This window comes from Rattus norvegicus, chromosome 18 (assembly GCF_036323735.1).
Source record: "Rattus norvegicus strain BN/NHsdMcwi chromosome 18, GRCr8, whole genome shotgun sequence".
Taxonomy (NCBI): domain Eukaryota; kingdom Metazoa; phylum Chordata; class Mammalia; order Rodentia; family Muridae; genus Rattus; species Rattus norvegicus.
The window spans coordinates 30,020,431-30,041,156 of record NC_086036.1 but is presented as its reverse complement, the minus strand read 5'-3'; the positions used below and the strand labels follow the sequence as shown (position 1 = coordinate 30,041,156).

General features: G+C 44.4%; 1 protein-coding gene across 2 annotated transcripts; it reads left to right on the top strand.

Annotated features, from left to right (window-relative positions):
- Nucleotides 1-95: 95 nt before the first annotated feature.
- On the top strand, nt 96-19,310 carry Hdac3 (histone deacetylase 3). 2 transcript variants are annotated; one of them, NM_053448.2, is made up of 15 exons: nt 132-250; nt 345-427; nt 2,333-2,475; nt 10,159-10,240; nt 10,365-10,421; nt 10,535-10,590; nt 10,922-11,055; nt 11,616-11,696; nt 12,078-12,151; nt 12,309-12,373; nt 14,281-14,370; nt 14,468-14,526; nt 14,776-14,855; nt 15,151-15,308; nt 18,636-19,310. In NM_053448.2, the coding sequence occupies exons 1-15, from the start codon at nt 196-198 to the stop codon at nt 18,703-18,705; spliced, it is 1,287 nt and encodes a 428-aa protein (NP_445900.2). In that variant the 5' UTR covers nt 132-195; the 3' UTR covers nt 18,706-19,310. The 2 variants fall into 2 exon arrangements, with proteins under 2 accessions (XP_063133703.1, NP_445900.2); XM_063277633.1 differs by lacking the exons at nt 14,468-14,526; nt 14,776-14,855; nt 15,151-15,308; nt 18,636-19,310 and having other exon boundaries at nt 96-250; nt 12,052-12,151; nt 14,281-14,355.
- Nucleotides 19,311-20,726: the final 1,416 nt, after the last annotated feature.

The following is a 20,726-nucleotide window of genomic DNA, read 5'->3' as shown; positions in this document are numbered from 1 at the left end:
AAACCGGACCAGGGCAGCATAATGAGGGGCGGAACTCCCCAAGGGGGCGTGGCCAAAGCCTAGCCTTGGGAGGCGGGGCCGAGGGCTCCAGTTCTGCAGAGGTAGGCGGCGTGCTTGCGCAGCACGCACGGCGGGGGTGGGGCTGGCGTCCGGCGGCGGGCGGGCGGCTGAGTCGGGGCCTGGTCCCCCAGCACCATGGCCAAGACCGTGGCGTATTTCTACGACCCCGATGTGGGCAACTTCCACTACGGTAGGGCTCAGGATTGTGCGGGAGGAGAGGTTTTGCGGCAAGGGCTGCAACTCTAGGGGTAGGGACCGACCAACTCTTTTCTTCCCACCCTCAGGAGCTGGACACCCGATGAAACCCCATCGCCTGGCATTGACTCATAGCCTAGTCCTGCATTATGGTCTCTATAAGAAGATGATCGTGAGTCTTGACACTTCTGTAGGGGTTTGGGCCTGGGAGCGAGCAGCGGCCTTAGACTAGGTGGGCTGGACTTACCAGGTGCAACCTACGTCTAGAGGAGGGGGAGAAGGGGAGAAGGCACCGGAAACATTCCCTATGTGCAGGGCAGTGGTGGTGGTGGTAGTGACACCCCAGACTTAAAAGGAGATACGTTTTTGACCTTAGGTGGGATTCTCTTTTAACTTGAGGGCAGACCAGTCTTTGGCCTAGCATTAGGGGACATTTTAAAGACAGGTATGTTCCATCACCACTTCATTTTATGTATGTGTTGTTGGGTCAAACCCAGAGCTTTACATATGCTAGGTGAGTGCTCTGTTACTGCAGTACATTTCTAGTCTGCATTGTAAGGTAGACAGTGGTGAGAGGTGGGAGTCTATTTTGCCCATAATCCCTGCTCCTTCTCCTCTGCCCATTTACCTGCTAGGAGCTAGAACAACTCTGCACCCTTTGTGGTGTATGTGTGTAGAGATATCTTGGGGCTTTGCTTTTTAACGTAGATTATATCTGTCTTTACGGTTCAATTCAGTTATGCAGGTACTGTTTCTCCGCAGCTTAGAACTGTGAAATGGGAAAATAGCAAGCCTGACCCTGGTGCACCAGGAAGGTAGTCAACATATAATCAGTGTGTTGAGGTACAGGCAGAATGTTTGGGAGTGGGAAAGACTGAGGTGATGTTAGTATAAGTCTGTGTGGTCTTTTATGCGTTTTCTAGAAGAGAAAAAAAAAGCGTTTGTTTTTTTTTGCCCAATTTTCAAAGTATTGTTTGAACCTCCATCTTGCCCCCCTTCCCCAAGGATAATAAATCTTTGGTTAGGACATCGGGTTTCAGTTAGGTTGTCATATAGCTCACATATTTTACCCCACAGTGAAAAACCCAGAGAACAGAGCAGAATCAGAGTTTAGGAGAAGAGATAAGTGCAGAAGGAACCAGGCCTGGAAGAGCAGGAACTAGGACCAGAGCAAGTAGGCTGGGAGCCAAGGCCAAGAAGGTAGATGAGACTGACTGGGCTGAAGGGAAGAGGGAGATGAAGTGCTCTTCAGGGATCTTGATAAAAGTAGCTTGCCTAGCAGGTAGCCTTTTTTTTCACTCATCGAGTTGCTGTAGAAGAAGGAATAGGGGGGCAGGAAGATTGCTTTGGACAGTGTCCAGGGCTGGGATCCCTGTGAGTGGTTTCAGCCTGGTGACTGGCATAGCATTGCCTAGCCTGTTGCCAGGTTTCTTTGTCCAAACTTCCAAACTGAATCTTTTTTTTTTTTCCCTTCCTGGCATTGTGTGGAGCCAGTAACAAGACCATGTGTTAAAGGAGCAGTGAAACGGACTTTTGTTCTCAGGAGATAACATCTCAGCTCACACAGATCAACAGGTTATAGCTATCAGTCGGGTTGCAGTGATGGTTCAGTGGGTGAAGGTGCCTGCCTCTGAGGCGGATGATGGCCCAAGTCTGAACTCTGAACCTCCAATGACCAAAGCAGAGAACTGACACCCTGACTTTAATATAGGAAAAATTTTAATTAGAAAAGAATTTATAGATACAGGGTAAAAAATGAGGGAGAGAGACTGATGATAAAGAAAAGCCGTGTGTGTGTGTGTGTGTGTGTGTGTGTGTGTGTCTGTGTGTGTGTGTCTGTGTGTTTTCTGAGACTGAGCAGAAAATTTCTGAGAATTCAGAAACCAACCCCTTTCCTTTTTTGGTTTCCACTTGTTTCCATGGCAGTTGTCACCTGTTGTGGTATTGGGAATGCCCTTCAGCATTTAGGTGGGATTATAATTAAGTAAGGTCTTACCTAGTTCATCACCCACCCTTCTGGGGCTGAGCTAGCACCTAGGCAGTTCTCAGGTAACAGCTTCCTATTTGTCTCCCCCAGGTCTTCAAGCCTTACCAGGCCTCCCAGCATGACATGTGCCGCTTCCATTCTGAGGACTACATTGACTTCCTGCAGAGAGTCAGCCCCACCAATATGCAGGGTTTCACCAAGAGCCTTAATGCCTTCAACGTGGGTGACGACTGGTGAGGGCAGGATGGGGTTGTCAATCACTGGGAGGCTGGGCCCTTCATGGAGGCGTCGGTGAATTCATTCATTCATTCGTTTGTTCAGTGAATGCCTGCTAGTCATTTGTTCTATCCCAGTCAGGCTACGTATGAGGGATACGATGGTGAGAGAAAATGACAAAGTTTTAATATTCTACCTTGCAAAGCCCTGTGAAGAAGTCCACAACTGCGTGTGGACTTGGAAGAGTTATCCAGCCTTGGGGCAGGGCTGGTCTTAAGTGCAGTGGTAGAGATTGAGTTGAGGTCTGAAAGATGGCTGGAAGGAGAGGGAGGAACTTGAGTAGGAGGGACAGTGTGTGCTAAAGGGCTGTGCTAGGGTGGAACATGACTTCTCTGAGGAGTACCAGAAACACCATCCAGAAATAAACAGGAGAGTGAGAGCCTGAGGAGATGGGTGGGGGCCTTTTTAAAGCTTAAGGCCTGAGGCGCCTCCCATCTGTAATCCTGGCACTTAGGTAGAAGCAAGAAAGTTATTAGTTCAGGGCCAGCCTACATTATTTAGTGAGACCCTGTTTTTGTTCTGTTTGTATTTGAAGTAAACAGCTATGCATTAAATCAGTGGTTTTGTTCCTATAGGAATGATTTGACATGATTCTTTTTGAATATTTTTGTTTAATGATACTAAGAATTGAATCCTGTCCTTTGTACATGATACTCGACTTTCTGCTTATAAGCTACATCACCCCTAATCAGACCAGGTTAACACGGAGCTTGTATTTATTGTAGGCAGAAGACTCAGGGTTGGGATGCTGGAGAATGGCTAACAAAAATGAGCCACAAGCCTTGCTAACACTCCAGGGTACATTAGTGAAAAATAATAAAGGTATTGGCTTAGACAGATGTCTCAGTGGTTAAAAGCACTGGCTGTTTTTCCAGAGGACCTGAGTTCAATTCCTAGCACTCACATGGTGACTCACAACCATCTGTAATGAGATCTGATGCCCTCTTTTGGCATGCAGTCAGACATGCAAATAGAGCACTTATATACATAAATAAATACATTTATTTAGTTTAAAAAAGTAAAACACTAATAAGCATAATAGCTATGGAAAACTCAATACTGTTGGTTTTATTTTCTTATTTATTTATTTACCTATGAGACAGGGACCTCACTTTCCAGCCCTGGCTGGTCTGAAACTCCCTATGTAGACCAGGCTGGCTTCAAACTTAACAGAGATCCACCTGCCCCTTCAATTCCATGACTAAAGGCATGCCCCAGCATAGTGGACACTGTTTAAGTTTATCATTAGGGAAAATCAAACATTTTTGAAAGCAGAAGAGTAGTAAATCTGAGTACATTCCTTACCCAGCATAAATGCTAAGCCTTTTTTTCTTTATTTCTGGTGAGACCGGGCCTCATTAGGTAGTAAATTCTGGCCTTGAACTTGGAATCATCCTGTCTTAGCCTCCCAAGTGCCGCGATTCTGGCACATTCTTCCATATCTGGGCAGTCTTAAGTTATTTGTATCACCCCATGTCACATGATTTTAAAACAAATCCAAGATCCACATACTCTAATCCATAAATATTTTATTATGTATCTCTAAGTGATACTCTTAAAAATATCAGCATCAGACCTAAAAAGTTAATCATTTTTCTTTAATGAAAAATGCAATTGGTATTTAAATATGTCCATTTCTCTTCTTTTCTATCTCTGTGTTTCTCTCTCTCTCTCTCTCTCTCTCTCTCTCTCTGTGTGTGTGTGTGTGTGTGAGAGAGAGAGAGAGAGAGAGAGAGAGAGAGAGAGAGAGAGTATATGTATGTGTGCATGATATATCTTATTTAAATTAGGATCCAAACAAGGTTTACACATTCATATGGTCTCCTGAGACTTAATGTGTCATTTTTCTCTCACCTTTGAATTTACTTTTTGAAGAAATGAGGTTGTTGGTCCTCTTCGTTGTTTCCTACAATCCTGTTTGTTGAGGGTAGGGACCCTATTACGCATGATGCTGAGGGTTGCAAATACATGTAGTCAATTTTCATAGCAACACTGGACAATAATAGCCTTTTTCCTGGGGTTACACCTAAGTAAATGGAGGTATGGGGAAATTTAGTAGTTTAGCTTGAGTCACAACTGATGAGTGGATGCAGTAGGACTCAGTTCCGGAACCTAGGTTTCTTGTTTGTTTTAAGATAAAGTCATGCCACATGGCCGCAGGCTAGCCTTGAACTTGTGATCCTGAAAGTAGATTAGAACAGAGCTAGGTTTGTAAATGGATTTCCTAATCTGTTTTACTGAGTGAGCGACTAATGGAGTAGTCCTGGCTGTAGGATAAAGGCCAGCTCCTTAAGCTGCCCTGAACACTTTCCTCCTGATACTCAGACCTCACTCCCACAGAGTGGGGGTGCCCTAGGCTCTCCACATAGCCTGTTTAAAGCCTTCTCAGCTTCCACACACCACTTCCATTCGGTTTCTCATTTCCCTTTTCTTTTCCTTAAAACAATTTTACTCTGTGTGTGTGTGTGTGTGTACCACATGTGCTGACACTATAGGGGTCTGAAGAGGTCATTGGATTCCCCAGCAGTGGAGTTACAGGTGGTTTTGTGTCTCCTAATGTGGGTGCTAACACTGAGTGCAGATCCTCCAGAAGAGTTAACAAGCACCTTATCAGCCGAGTCATCTCTCCAGATGTCCCCTCCCTCTTTGTTTCCTTGTCTTGTTTTGTTTTTCAAGACAGAATCCTTTTATGTAGTCTGTGTCATCAGTGAACTGGTGGTTTTCCCACCTCAGCTTCTCAGTACTGGGATCCCAGGTAGGTGTCACTGCTTGGCTCGGCATAAAGCTTTCTTGGCAGCCTTGGCCCATAGAGCTCTGCCCTGTGCATGGTGTGCCACTCATTTGGTGTTGAGTTACATACAGTCTTGGACAGTTTCCTTTTCTTTCTTCTTCTTCTTCCCTTTGTCTTGTTTTTTTGAGACAGGGTTTCTCTGTAGCCCTAGCTGTCCTGGAACTCACTCTGTAGACAGGGTTGGCCTCTAATTCACAGAGCTCCATCTGCCTCTGTCTCCTGAGGGCTTGCTTGGATCAAAGGTGTTCAGCGCCACCGCCGACCCCTCCTCTTCTTCAACCTCCTCCTTCTCCTCCTCTTCTTCCTCCTCCTCTCCCTCTTTCTTCTTTCCTCCTCTTCCTCTTCTTTTTTTAAAAATTCACTTAGGCTTTTTCTCCCAGTTTAGTTTCCAGGTCTGAGAATGCAGAGTCAGCCCGCAGGCCGCAGCTGGAGCCCTGTAACTGTTCTTGGGAAGTGAGGGAACACTGCCTCTGGGCTTCGAGATCCCTGTCATTCCAGCAGCGTAAACTATAGCTGTGCTTATGGGTTCTGTGTTTCAGAGGAGAAGCGAATTTTTTTTTTCTTCCTTTTTTTAAAAATTAATTTCAAGTTGCTTCCTGATATGATGGCTATATTGATCCCAACTGAGAAGCCTGGGGCAGGAGGCTTGCCATAATTTGAAGCTAGTCTGGTCTACAAAGTTAGGTTCCAGACCAGCCCAGGTAAATTGTAATTTAAAAATAAATAATCAATATTCATAGTCAAATTATAATTTGGGGGAAAATAATTTCAGACCTATTCCATCCATAAATCTCTCTTCCCACTTTTACCTATTTCTCTGGTGTTTATTTTATTTATTTCATTTATTTATTTGTCTGTTTATTTTCCGAGACTTTGCTATGTAGCCATGGCTGTCCTGGAATTAGCTCTGTAGACCAGGCTGGCCTCAAACTTAAGAGATTCATCGGCCCCTGACTTCCGTGTGCTAGGTAGGATTAAAGGCACATGCCACCCTGCCCTGCCATGGTGTTTATCTTTACATCTCAAAATAATAAAACTACTTTATTGTTGCAACTCCTACTAATCCGTAGTATTTGGATAATACCTACTATGCTCTAGGTAGTGTTTTGAATGCTTTGCAGCCATCTTCTAAGCATCAACAACCCTTATCAAGCAAGGTTTACTACAGTCTCCTTTGGACAGATAAGGATTCTGAGGCAGAGCTCACTGCCCAACCTCACCCGACTACATGGGTGAATGTAGGTTGTCTGCCTTCTGACTCATGCTTCTCTACTGTATCATCTCTTACTGTTGCTACTTCTATCAATTTTAGGTGTTGTCTAATAAGCGGTGTGGTGGTTTGAGCAATTCATTTTCCTATACCATCCCAGTATGCTCCCCTTCTGTCCCAGTTCACAGTGCGTAATATCACAGTTTATATTATTAATGTATTTACTTACTTGGTAGTTTATTTTCTCATTTATTTATTTGCTTATTTTTGGAGGGGTGGTACATGCCTGGAGGTCAGAGGGACAGCCTGTGGGAATAGGTCCCCCTATGGGTTTCACAGATTAAATCCAGGTCGTCGGTGTTTGTGGTGAGTTTTCCCATCTGCTAGGACATCTTGATACCCCCTTATTTTTTTTTTTTTTTTTTTGGTTCTTTTTTTCGGAGCTGGGGATCGAACCCAGGGCCTTGCGCTTCCTAGGCAGATACCCCCTTATTTTTATGTTTGTTTATTTGTTTATTTATTTAGAGGCAGGGCTTCTGGAACCTAGGTTGTGTAGCCAAGGATGACCTTAAACTCCTGCTCTTCCTTTCTCTACTTCAGAATGCTATGGTTATAGGTGTGAGCCACTCCATCCAGCCTCAACATTTTATTTTTTTATTTTTATTTTATTTATTTATTTTATTTATTTATTTATTTATTTATTTATTTATTTATTTATTTATTTTTGGTTCTTTTTTTTTTTTTTTTCGGAGCTGGGGACCGAACCCAGGGCCTTGCGCCTCCTAGGCAAGCGCTCTAACCACTGAGCTAAATCCCCAACCCCTTTATTTTATTTTTGAGACAGGGTCTCCCTGTGTATTCTTAGCTGGCTTTGGAACGCTCTAGAGACAGTCTGGCTATAAACTCACAGAGATTTTCCTGCCTCTGGTCCTGAATGCTAGGATTAAAGATGTCTGCCACCACACCCAGCCTTCATGTTTTAAAATTAATCAGTCTTCTGTGCTTATATGATTAATTAATTTAATTAGTTAACTAAATAATTTTTTTTCTGGGTTTTGTGAGACAGGGTTTCTGTTTAGCCCAGCTGTATTAGAACTCACTCTGTAGTCCAGGCTGGCCTTGAACTTACAGAGATCTGCGAGCCTCTGCCTTCCAAGGTCTGTGATTAAGAGCATATACATCCACTGCCCATCTATGCTTACATTATTATAATTTAGCTGCCAAATAGTACTATTATTTAACCTATTTTTCTGTATAACTTTAAGTAGAATTTATAATTACATTCTTATTTTCTCAATTTGCTTAGTTTTCTACTTATCAAACACAAATTCTTTTAAAATCCTTTGAAAAAAACCATACAATTCCCTATACTTTTGTTTGCTTGTTTTTGCAGTCCTGGGAATTGAACCAAAGGCTTTGTGCATGCTAGGCAAGCACTCTACCACTGTGCTACTAATACACTACCCAATCATATTTACTTACGTGTTCGATGGTGTAGGCTGTACTGGCTTTTTTGAAACCTAAAACTAGGGATTTATTTTTTTTTATCGTGGTACCTTGGGTTTGGTCATGTGCATACTGTACTATTGTCTTTAAAAATTTAAGCTTGATATAGTTAAAGTATTAATCTCTTTAAGCTTTATTTTATATATGACTGCTTTGCCCTCCTGCATGTATGTATACCATGTTGCTAGTTAGATCTTTAGGAACTGGGTTTACAGATGGTTGTGAGCCAACAGGTGGGTGCTGGGAATTGAACTCAGGTCTTCTTAAAAGCAACAAGTGTTGTTAACCACAAGTCATCTCCCCAGTTCCTATTTAAAATATTTTTAAAAACTAGGTACAGTAATTTTACTTTAAAAAGAGGATTTGTTTTTATGTATGAGTTTGTATATATCTATGTGAGTGATGACATATCATATGTATGAGGGTACTCATGAAGGCCAGAAAAGGATTTTGGATCCCTTGGAACTGGAGTTACATACAAGTGGTTATAAGCTGTCTGATATGAGTACTGAGAACACAATTTGGGTCTTCTGGGAGATGCTTTAATTGCTGAACCATTTTTTAGTCTAATTCAGCTTTTTAAGGTATCCTGTTTCTGTGTGTGTGTGTGTGTGTGTGTGTGTGTGTGTGTGTGTGTGCGCCTGTTGCTCATGCTTGTGCATAAGGACTCATATATAAAGGTGTGTGTATGCCTCCGCAGCTGTTTGGTGTCACTTCTCAAGTACTATCCACCCTGTTTGTGTTTTTGTTGTTTTGACAGTATCTCTGTAGATCAGCTGTTCTGGGACTCACTTTGTAGACTAGGCTGGCTGGCCTTGAACCTACAGAGATCTGCCTGCCTCCAGAGTGTTGGGATTAAAGGCATGTTCTACTACACCTGTTCACTTTGATTTTTTAGTTTTTTTGTTTTGTTTTTGTTTCTTAGACAGGGTTTCTCTGTGTTCTCACTGCCCTGGAACTCTTTCTGTAGACAAGGCCAGTCTCGAACTCAGAGATCTACCTGCCTCTGTCTTATCGAATGCGGGGATTAAAGGCATGAGCCACCACCGGCTGGCTGCCACCTTGATTTTTTTAAACAAGGTCTCTCAATGGCCTGGAACTAGACAGCCACCCCCTTAAAACTGCCTCTCCACAGCTGGGATTAGAAGCATAAACCACCAAACTTGACCTTTTTTTTTTGGAGCTGGGGACCGAACCCAGGGCCTTGCGCTTCCTAGGTAAGCGCTCTACCACTGAGCTAAATCCCCAGCCCCCAAACTTGACCTTTTTACATGGGCTTTGGGACTGACTCAGGTCCTCCTGCTTGTAACACAAGCACTTTAACTGACCAAGCTGTCTTCCCAGATCCGAGGTGTCATGTTTCTGTGAGTTTTGATACAGTACGAGGGTACCGAATATTTCCTTTACTCTACAAATATAGTCACCCCTTCTCTTCACCTTAGCCCCAAGCAACTATTGATCTGGTCCTTATATTTTGTCTTTTCTCAAGTGTTACATAAATGGAATTGTGCAGTGTGTAACAGGTAATTGATATAGCTGACATACAGCTTTCTGCGGTGACAGTGAGCAGACGGCTTTCAGTTAGGTGTCTCATTGCTAGTGTTCCACATAAACAGGAATGCAGTCTTTAAAGTGTGCAGCCAGGCAGTGGTGGCGCATGGCTTTAATCCCAGCACTTGGGAAACAGAGGCAAGTTTGAGGCCATCCTGGTTTACAGAGTGAGTTCCAGGACAGCCAAGGATACACAGAGAAACCTGTCTCCAAAAAAAAGTAGTCATAAAGAATGTCATTGGACACCATGAGAAAATGTGACACACTCGGACACCTCCTGTGATGAACCAGCCTCCTCCTTCAGCTAGCTCCCTCACATTTCTTGTACACCCCAAAAAACTGTTTGCTTAGCTCCCAGGTTGAGTACAAACTCCCTGGCAGTTAGACATTCTTAGGTTTCCTGTACCATGTTTTGCACGAGGTTTAGCACAAGATTTGGTCCAAAATCTTTGTTGAATGGGTCTGTAAGTGGCTCTGGTGTGGAGGAGGGTAGGGAGTTGTTACACAGTGGTCATTGGAATTTGGATGGGGAAGGTGGGGAAAACGACAAGAGGGGTATTAACCCCACTCTTTGTCTTGCAGCCCTGTGTTTCCCGGGCTCTTCGAGTTCTGCTCCCGCTATACAGGCGCATCTCTGCAAGGGGCAACACAGCTAAACAACAAGGTGATGTAACCCGAGTCTTGGTCCTGTTTCCTGTGGGTTTCCAGATTCAGGACCACAGAGTCTTGACCTGGAACCCAGTGGTAGGGGAGGGCAAGAAAAGACTGAAAGGGTGTTTATCTTTCAGATCTGTGATATTGCCATCAACTGGGCTGGTGGTCTACATCATGCCAAGAAGTTTGAGGTAAGATTGCAATGGGGAAGACTGTGGCTACCCTAGGGAAGGTAGGCTGAATGACAGACAGTACTGGGTAGCTGAGTAGAACTGTTCCTATTTATAGACCCATCTCTCCACAGGCCTCTGGCTTCTGCTATGTCAATGACATAGTAATTGGTATCCTGGAGCTGCTCAAGTAAGTGCTGCAAGAGGAGATGGGGAGACTTTGGGAACTGGGATGCAGGCTCTCAGGCCTTGGCCCAGCCTTGACCTCCTTCCTCACTGGCTTCTCCTAAGTCCTTGATACTTTTCTCAGATGGCTTCTTCCTACTTGTCCTGCACCTGCTCACTTTCAGCCCAATGTACAGTCCTTTCTTCCCAGTCTCTAGCCTGGAGGGAATCGGTGGGGTGAGGTTTCAAGTGACAAGGCCAGAAGCAGACTCTGAATAATTCTCGAGATTGTGTTGGGGAGGAGAGGACTGAGGGATGAGCCTCTTCCCCAGACCATGGCTTTGCCCTCACACCAGGTACCACCCTCGGGTGCTGTACATTGATATTGACATCCACCATGGTGACGGGGTTCAGGAAGCCTTCTACCTCACTGACCGGGTCATGACTGTGTCCTTCCACAAATATGGAAATTACTTCTTTCCTGGAACAGGTAGGGAATAGAATTACTGTGTTTTTTGACCGCTTATCTCTTTGTGTTTGTGTTTTGTTTTGAGACAAGGTCTTGCTCTATAGCCCAGGCTAACCTTGAATATAATCTCCCATAATCAGTATCGTGAATTACGGGTACCAGGGATGTCTTTACCCTTGGCTGCCCCTCAGCTCTTTGCTAGCACTATGTCCTTTCTGCAGAGAAACCTTCCTGACTACTTCCTTTATTCATTCTTTGTCTGTTGCTATAGATCTGGCTGGCCTCTGCCTCTTGAGTGCTGGGATTAAAGGCATGTGCCACCATGCCCTGCTACATCAAAAATTTTGAACCAGGCAGAGAGGCACATACCTATAATACCAATAATCAGTTGGCTGAGGCAGGGGGATTAAGAGGTCAAAGCTAGTCTGGGTAGCATAACAAGTTCCTGGCCAGTCAGAGTTACATAGCAGTGACCCTGTATTGAGTGAATGCTAGTTGCTGGAGCCTTGGTGGAGAGCAGAGAAGGAACAGCTGTGTTGTGAGAACTTCCAGTGCATGGTTACTGCGCTCTCTTTCTATAGGTGATATGTATGAAGTTGGAGCAGAGAGTGGCCGCTACTATTGTCTCAATGTGCCCTTACGGGATGGCATTGATGACCAGAGTAAGTTCTGATGACTTCTCCCTGCTCACTCTTCTCCCCTTTTTTCTCTTTCAATTAACAATTAACCTCTTCTGCCTGGTGTTGTCCATTGTTGGGTCAGGTGTCCTTAAGGATGAGTGGCCTTCAGAGGGACCATGAACCCTTGGAATTTGTATGCAATATATTATGTGTGTACGTTTTGTTAATTTATTCTTTTGGGAGGAAGGTTGCTAGTGTTTAACTCAGCAGTTGCGACACCCTCCAAAAGTTCAGAACCAGTGGTTGGTTCTGTGGGTTGCCCCTTTCCCGGGCTACATGCTCTCTCAACCCCCCTTTTCCTTTTGTTCCCTGTCTCCCCATCCCCTTGGGGTGCCAGGTTGCCCACCTTTGGCCCTCTCCCAGGTTACAAGCACCTTTTCCAGCCGGTCATCAGCCAGGTGGTGGACTTCTATCAGCCGACGTGCATCGTGCTGCAGGTAACAACCTTAGCGCCTCCCTAAGAGGGCGGGCCTGGGCTGCAGGGAAGAGATCAGGACGAATAAGCTCCAAAAATTGGTGAGGAAGGACATTGGAGGACACTGATGTTCTGATCATCCATGTTATTGTAGCCATTTGTGTTTTTTCTTTTTGTAGTGTGGCGCTGACTCCCTGGGCTGTGATCGATTAGGCTGCTTCAATCTCAGCATTCGAGGACATGGGTGCGTTGGCTTTCTTGTTGTTGTTATTTAAAGTTGTATTTTATTTTTTGTTATCATTATTATTAATTATTGTATGTATATGTGTATATATTAAATCATACATAAATACACATACATACAATGAAAAATCTAATGAAAAAAATAAGACAGGGTAACAGCAGGGAATCTACTTTTTTTTTTTTTTTTCTTTTTTTTCGGAGCTGAGGACCAAACCCAGGGCCTTGCGCTTGCTAGGCAAGAGCTCTACCACTGAGCTAAATCCCCAACCCCGGGAATCTACTTTTTAATTATACAGTTTTTTTAAGGTCTCACCGTGTGGCACAGGCTGGCTTCGAACTTGTGACCCTCCTACTTGAAGCTCCCAGATTCTGGGACTATAAACTCGGGTCACACCATACCTGGTTTGGGAATGTACTGTAGATGACATGTTTTGGGAAAGGTTTTCTGAAAAGATGAAATGGGAGACCTGGAGACTAAGGAGTGAACCATAAAAGGAGAACAGAGAATCCTGCCTCAAGCAGTGTGAAGAGCCAATGTAAAGCCCTAAGACTGAAAGGAGTCTTGGCAATAAAACCAGTGAGGCCAGAACAGTCAGGTGCTGTAAGCTGGCCAGGCTGAGAGTGTGCAGAGCGTCAGACTCTGGCACTCATGGGTGATAGAAAACCAGTGAAGGACCTTACCCAGGGAAGTGACAGGGTCCAGTGAGTTTGAAAGCTGCTGTTCTGACTGCTAAATGAAGAAAGGTTTGGTGTGGGAATTGGGTCAGGGCAGGTAGTGGGCAGCTAGCTAGGAAGCATTAACGTTATTTGGGCAGGCACGTGTTGATAGAGAGAAGTATGAGAGTTTGAAGGTGTACCCTGAAGCTTAGACATTCTGGCTGTGACCCTGATGAGAGTAGTGGGTAGCAGGTAAGGTGCACAGGGAGTATTAAGCAAGACAGAGTGGGGGTGTGCTTTATTTTAAAATTTTTATTGAGACACAAAATAGTAAAGTATGCTAGTATTTTTAAAAGGTAATATTTGTGTGTGTGTGTGTGTGTGTGTGTGTGTGTGTGTGTGTGTGTGTCCCCAGTAGCAGAATAGGGTATTGGAATTTACCTATCGGAGTGAGCTTCCCGGTGTAGGTGCTGGGAACTGAAACTCTGGCCTCTAGGAAAGCAGTAAACACTAATGTTGAGATGGCGCTTTAGCCCTAACGCAGTGGTTCTCAACCTGTGGGTCTGAACCAGGGGAAAACACATAGGACCCTCCAGCTATAACTTTATTTTTGTTGCTTGCCATTTTATAACTGTCATCTTGCTATTGAGTGGTGTCTCCTAAGACCACTGGGACTCTGTGCTTTCCCATGGTTTTGGCCCACATGTTGAGCAATACTACCCAAGGAGTTCTAATCCTGAGCGCACAGCTCAGAGGCAGGAGGATATCAGATGGGGACAGGGTGAATAGCACCCTCAGTAAAAGCGCTTGCTATACAACCATGAAGACTCAAGTTTGATCCCAGAGCTCATGTGAAAACACTAGGCCTGGCGGTACCCATTTATGATCCATAATCCCAGCCCTGGTGAAGTAGAGACCAGAAGATTCATAGGGTTTGGTAGCCAGCCAGCTTAGCCTACTTGGAAAGTTCCAGGTTAAAAAAAAAAAAATGGATAGTGCCTTTAGGCCAACACTTGAAGATGTCTTCTAGCATGTGAATACACATGCACACATCCTCAGACACACGTGCACTGGCACACATATGAAGACTCACACATTTGTACAAGTAGTCACACCCAAAGAATGCAACTTTGAGTTATACTACACAACAGGACAGAGAAATATTGTTGGTCAAGTCTTCCTCCAGTATTTCAAGGCATATCGGTGGTCACGTGTCTTGGATTCACCTAGTCCTCTTGTTGCTTCTAACAGGGAATGTGTTGAATATGTCAAGAGTTTCAATATCCCTCTCCTGGTGCTGGGAGGTGGTGGTTACACCGTTCGAAATGTTGCCCGGTGCTGGTGAGTATTCTACTCTGCTCCTCTGTAGTTCATGATAAACTCCCTGAAATTGGAGGGGTGGTCCTTTCAGCCCTACCCCTCTGCTTGCTGGTTTCAGGACATATGAAACATCTCTGCTGGTAGAAGAGGCCATTAGTGAGGAACTTCCCTATAGTGGTAAGGTCCACTTCATGATGCCCCCCACAGGGGGCCCATTCTCACCAGTCCTCAGAATGACCTTGTTTGAAGGGAAATTGCACATTCTGGGAGCTCTGCAGACTAAACCCCTGTGCTCAGAGCAGAGCAAATACTCTTACACATGGGGACCAGGACTCAGAGAGGTGATCGGAAAGCCATGGGATTCAGTCTTTTGTATCTCAGCCATACTCTCGTTCATCCCTCTCCCAATTGCTTCTCATCTCTAAGAATACTTCGAGTACTTTGCCCCAGATTTCACGCTCCATCCAGATGTCAGCACCCGCATCGAGAATCAGAACTCACGCCAGGTTAGCATCTTGGGGAAGCTGGACACAGCAATGCTGGGCGGGCTCAGGAGAGGTCTCGGAGGTGGGAAATGGAGAGAGCAAGGGAAGGAAGTTCTGGGCTGTCACTGTCACTCTTATCATGTGGTAGCCCTGGATAAAGGACAAACAGTTGGGTTGCTGGGAAGGGACAGTCACTAACTGAGGATCTGACCTTGAAATACTACTTTAAACCAGGATGGTCATGGTAGAAGGCGGATAGAATTTCATGTACTATGGCAATCACCCTGGCACTGTTGACTCTTTTCTTCTAAACTAGTATCTAGACCAGATCCGCCAGACCATCTTTGAAAACTTGAAGATGCTGAACCATGCACCCAGTGTCCAGATTCATGATGTTCCAGCAGATCTCCTGACCTATGACAGGACTGACGAGGCCGATGCTGAAGAGAGAGGTCCTGAGGAGAACTACAGCAGGTCTGGGGCCAGAGAGCGGGTGGTTCCTCAGGCTTGCAGAAAAGGCATGAGTTCGCCTGGCCCTGGCTGATTTCCTTTAGGCTGCAAGCTTTTTTCTCTTTTGACCCTTTTAGATACATCAAAATGTGTTGTATTTACATAGTTTCAGGACTACTCCATGGCAGTAACTGTTATTTATGGTTTGATTCATGTGGTTTTGGATAGGTAATTTCTATAGATTATAAGAACACTATATGCACGTGTGCACATTCAGAATTTTATTTCTACAGTTACTTATTTTTCTTGATTTGTTGCTGTTGTTTTTGGGTTTTGAGATAGGGTTTCCTCTGTGTGGACCAAGCTGGCCTATAAATCAGATATCCTCCTGCCTCTGCCTCATGAGTGCCGGGATTAAAGACATGCACCACCATGCCTTGCTCTTTCTTGGTATTTTTGAGATTGGGTTTCACTATCATAGCCCAAGCTGGCCTTGAGCTCATAATAATCCTCCTGCCTCGGGTTTCTAAATGCTACCCAGTTTGTTTATAAAGTTCTTGTTACTATGAGTAAGGATATTTTCTATATGTTGCTCTGAGTTGTGTTTGCCTGTTTTTTTCTTTGAAAGGGTGTGTGCCATGTCGGTATAGAGATCATTGTTTCTCAGTTGTATAATTCCATTGTGTGGTGACCACATGATCACAAGGGCAGTCAGTTACCACTTGTGGATATTTACGTTACTCTCCATCCCACTCCCCCACCCCCCCCTTTTTGTGGCTATTAAAACAATAAGGACTGCGGCACTGAATATATATATATACATATATATATATATAAAATATATATATTCACATATATATGTGTGTGTGTGTGTGCACGCACGCGTGTGTGTATATATATACATATACATGTATATGTATATATATTCATAACTGTTGCTGTAGGGAAAATGGCATATGCAGTAAAACTTTTCTAATGTTGCCAAATTACCTTCCAGAAAGAATTTAGTGGTTTATTTACATCTTTTTAAGAAAAATCTTTTATTTACTTTTAGATTGATTTATTTTATGTGTATGGTGTTTAACTTGCATGTATTTAAGTACACCATTGTGTACCTGGTGCCTGCTAAGGTCAGAAGAGGGTGTCAGATCTCCTGGAACTGGAGGATGGTTGTAAGCTGCTCTGTGGGTGCTGGAAAGAACCTGGGTCCTTTTCTATGGCCACAAGTGTTCCTAACTGCTGAGCTGTCTCTCTCGCTCCCTATTTACGTTTGCCAGCATTTTACTCCATTCTGAGCAGTGAACAGTAGACCACTGCCCACATTCTCTTTTATAGGGTTTCTACATTTGTTTAGTTCATTTTTCTAGATTTATGAGTTGTATTGAGTGAGGTGTGTGTGTGCATGTATATGTATAAATAATCTTTATCTTCATAGATCTATGTTGAAATATTTATAGTTAGAATGAAATAAGGCAAGATTAGTATAGATCTTTTTGTTGTTTGTTAATCCTCAAAGAAATTTCTAGAAAATGATGAGAAAGGACAACAGACAACCGAACCCAGAACGATGGAAGAGATGGGGTTAGTAGGGACCAGATGCATTTGCAGGACTGAGACCATCTGAGTTGCTGTGCTTCTGTCATGGGCTTGAAGCTGGCTGTGCTGCAGCTGTGGTGACATCTCAGTTCCTCCTGAGTCTGTTCTGGGTCACAGAATTTTGGCCTCCATTTCTGTCCTCTGGACTTGGTCTTGACCCTTGGGACTTTCTAGTCCTCCTCTTCCCTGGATGCCTCCCCATTCCCTGGCTTGGGTGAGGAAGTATCTAAACATCTGGTTCAGGCTCTGTCTAGTCATCCATTCCTTAGCATCTGTCTACAGCTCTCTAAAGCCTGAGTTCTAGAAGCTGATCACCATTGTCTAGGTTGGTTCGGCGACATCTGTTTTTAAGTTCTCCTTTTGTCTGGGTTTGGCTTTTTCATCTATAGTTACTTTGGCTCTACTTTCTGCATAACCCTAAGAGATGGGTCTTATCCTCAGAGGACTAGAGGAGGGACCCATGGCTCAGAGAGATCAAGTAACTTTTCTAGAGCTCCGTAGTTACCCTGAGTGACTGACTCCTCACTTTTCACTCTGGGCTCTTAGAGGTGATAGAGATGGCCTTCCTGCCTGCCTTAGTTCCTTGCTTCTCTTCAGTGACTTCCTAATTGTCTGTTTTAGAGAAGTTTTTCAAAGAGAAGGAAACCAGTATCGAGTACTTTCTGAGCCCTGTGTTGCTATCACTTCCCCCCTCATGGTAGTTTTAATGGAATGTCAGTCTTCCACTTGTGCATCCCTTCATGTCAGTCCTACCCTCGTACTGCTCCTCTGTCAGTCTTACTGCCTTCCTTTCTGTGTTGGTTTGCATGTGCTTGGCCCAGGGAGTGGCACTATTAGAAGGTGTAGCCTTGTTAGAGGAGGTGTGTCACTGTGGGCATGGGCTTTAAGACCCTCATCCAAGCTTCCTGGAAGCCAGTATTCTGCAAGCAGCCATCAGATGAAGATGTAGAACTCTCAGCTCCTCCTGCACCATGCCTGCCGGGATGCTGCAATGTTCCTGACTTGATGATAATGGATTGAACTTCTGAACCTGTAAGCCAGCCCCAGTTAAATGCTGTCCTTATAAGAGTTGTCTTGGTCATGGTGTCTGTTCACAGCAGTAAACCCTGAGACACTTTCTTTGCATCAGTCTCAGCTCACACCTTTCCTTCTCCTCGTAATTAGAAGTAGCCATTTGAACATGCCCTGCACACAGATCCTTACCTTTTGAAACATTGGTCTGCTCACATGAACTGCAGAATTACTGGCATCCTTGTTGTTAGGAATGGCTCAGTTTCCTTGGCACTCGTGACTTCTGTACTTGGTTTTCTTGTGGCTTGGTAGGATCTTTGTCTGACCAGCCTCTTCATAGACTTCAGGCCTTTCATTCTCAGAATGGTCTCCTATTTTGTAGGCCCAGTGTTATCTTCTTGTTCACACCAGACTCAGGCTACTCATGTAGAACACTCCACCATTTGAAATTATTGTATTCTTTCGTTTGTTTTGTTATTGCTAGTCTCATGAGATAAGCTTTGAGAGGTTGTATGGAAATCTAGTCTGGCTGATTCTTTGCTGTTTTGGTAAGGCCTACAGAAGTGCCTGGCACATGGGAGTCTCCATTTATTGAATACATAGATTGCAGTAAGTCCCTGCCAGCAAGCAGGAAGTAAGTGGCTTTGGAGAAGACTCACATGAACAATTGGCTCTGAGGAGGGAGTTAGGAGGAGTCTGGAACTTGAAGAGTGGGTTCCTAATCTCTTGTCCCTTGTTTTACAGGCCAGAAGCACCCAATGAATTCTATGATGGAGACCATGACAATGACAAGGAAAGTGATGTGGAGATTTAAGAGCAGCATGGATGCCGTGTCCCCAAGAGTTCCTTGTCACCTCTGTGGTGGGAAGGAAAGTATTGCTCTCCCAGGTCTGAACTGGGTATCCCCAGGGTGTTTACTAACTCTGGTAACGGGTTTGGAAACCACATCTGGTTCTAGAGTCAACTACCCCCTTTCCTCAAACTCTCATATACCCGATGGACAGGTCTCTGGAACATTATGGGTAATGAGCCCTAGCAGCTGACCCCAGCCCCTCTTCCCCTTATTTGTTCCTCTGTCCTTCCAGCACAGAGACTGTTAGAGATGAAAGTCTGGACGGTACTAAGGTCCCCTCTGACTTCCTTCTGGGTTCTCTACTGCAGTTCTTGCTTCCATGCAAGGTGAACCTGAGGGGAGGAAGGCATGGCTCTCTGAAACCTTAACTGCTGAGGAGGTACAGGTGCAAGGAGGAGAGGGTGTAAAGCTCCAACCGGCTTTATGTCCATTTTACTGTTTTTGATCTAATAAACCAATTGGTATTTTTTGTACCTTTCTGGGATTTTAATTCTTGCTAGTTACCAATGTATGATGGGAAAAGGAAATCGAGATGACGATGTGTATAATAAACTTGTTAACATCCATTCAGTACTTTATGTTAGGCCCTGTGTGTGTATTCACCATGGATTATTTTACTCAAGTGAATTAATAGGACATTTCTGCTGAAGAGTTAAATTAACCTGGGCAGATTACTGACCTGAGAAGGTGTAAAAGATGCCTTCAGGTATGTGAACCTGGGAGTTTGAGATGAGGACACAGTAAGTGCTTGGCTGTGCTGGACCAAGAAGCTGCTCATGAACTGAGGAACAGGGCTGGATCCTGTGTGTACCACACATAGACCCCTTCCTGGAGGAGTTTACAGTCGGGCATTGTAAATGTGGGTGTTGTCAGTGGTACAGGAAAGGAGTGACAGATAGCTCCCTTCACTCAGTGTGGAAGTAGGAGCACTGAGATTCTTCTGGACAGTCTGTAGTTAGAGCTGGACAGATCTATGCAGCTTCTTATCTGGCAGTTGGAAGGTTGGAAACAGGAGGTAAAGGCCAGATTCAGGAGTCTGCTAAGTCAGTAGAGTCCCTGGGAGTAGCTAAAGCACTGGAGGCTCACAAAGTTACTGACCCTGTCCTCAGAAATACACGCTTGCCACCTTTTCCTTCAGTCCTCAGGGTTGTTCAGTTCATACTAGAACGCCACACATTAGGTAGATGTAGCCAGAAAAATGGATGGAATTGCTGAGGGAGAAGATCATGTAAGGATCATACCCAGAGAACTCATGGGCATGTTTTGTTAATGCCCCTGGGGAATCTAGGTTAAACATGCTGTGGATGTCAGATTAATCCATGTAAATTTCTGTCAATTATATTACAAGTCACTTCAACACCCAGAGTCCCAAATTTCTTAAATGGTGATACCAGTAGACTCTATGAGGAAATTGTGAGGATTTAGTGAGGAAAGACATGTCATGTATAACATATGGCCTGGCCTATAGTTTGTGCCCAGTATGTAGTAACTAATTATTGCTTAAGCTATTGGCAATAATTGGTTTGTCCATCTACAAAACAACTAAAAAGCTAGTTTAGGATTCAGACCTGTGTAATATAACTCCACAGTTGGAGTTGGTGCTGGCTTGAACTCTGTTCTTGGCATAGTTTTCTGTTTCAGGTAACTCATTTTTCACATTTTTCACTGCATGGGCATCATATACATAAAAACTACATGATCCTACAAAAACCTAGCCTTAAATTTTCAACCAAGATAACAGTCTCTCTATCATAAGAGTCTTGGTTCAGACAATAAAATTCTAGCTGGAGTGTGAGATGGTCTAGCTTTACAGCCACGTGGGTTTCTGCGTGGGAACCTAAAGGCCTCCTCTGTTCCAACCGCCAGGGGGCGGTACTCCCCGCTGTGGCCTGGCAGAGCAGCGCCGCCCACTCTCTATTTCACCCCCTACACGTGGGTCCGAATGGTTAGGCCCGCCGGGCAGGTAGCGCGCTTCCGCGGCG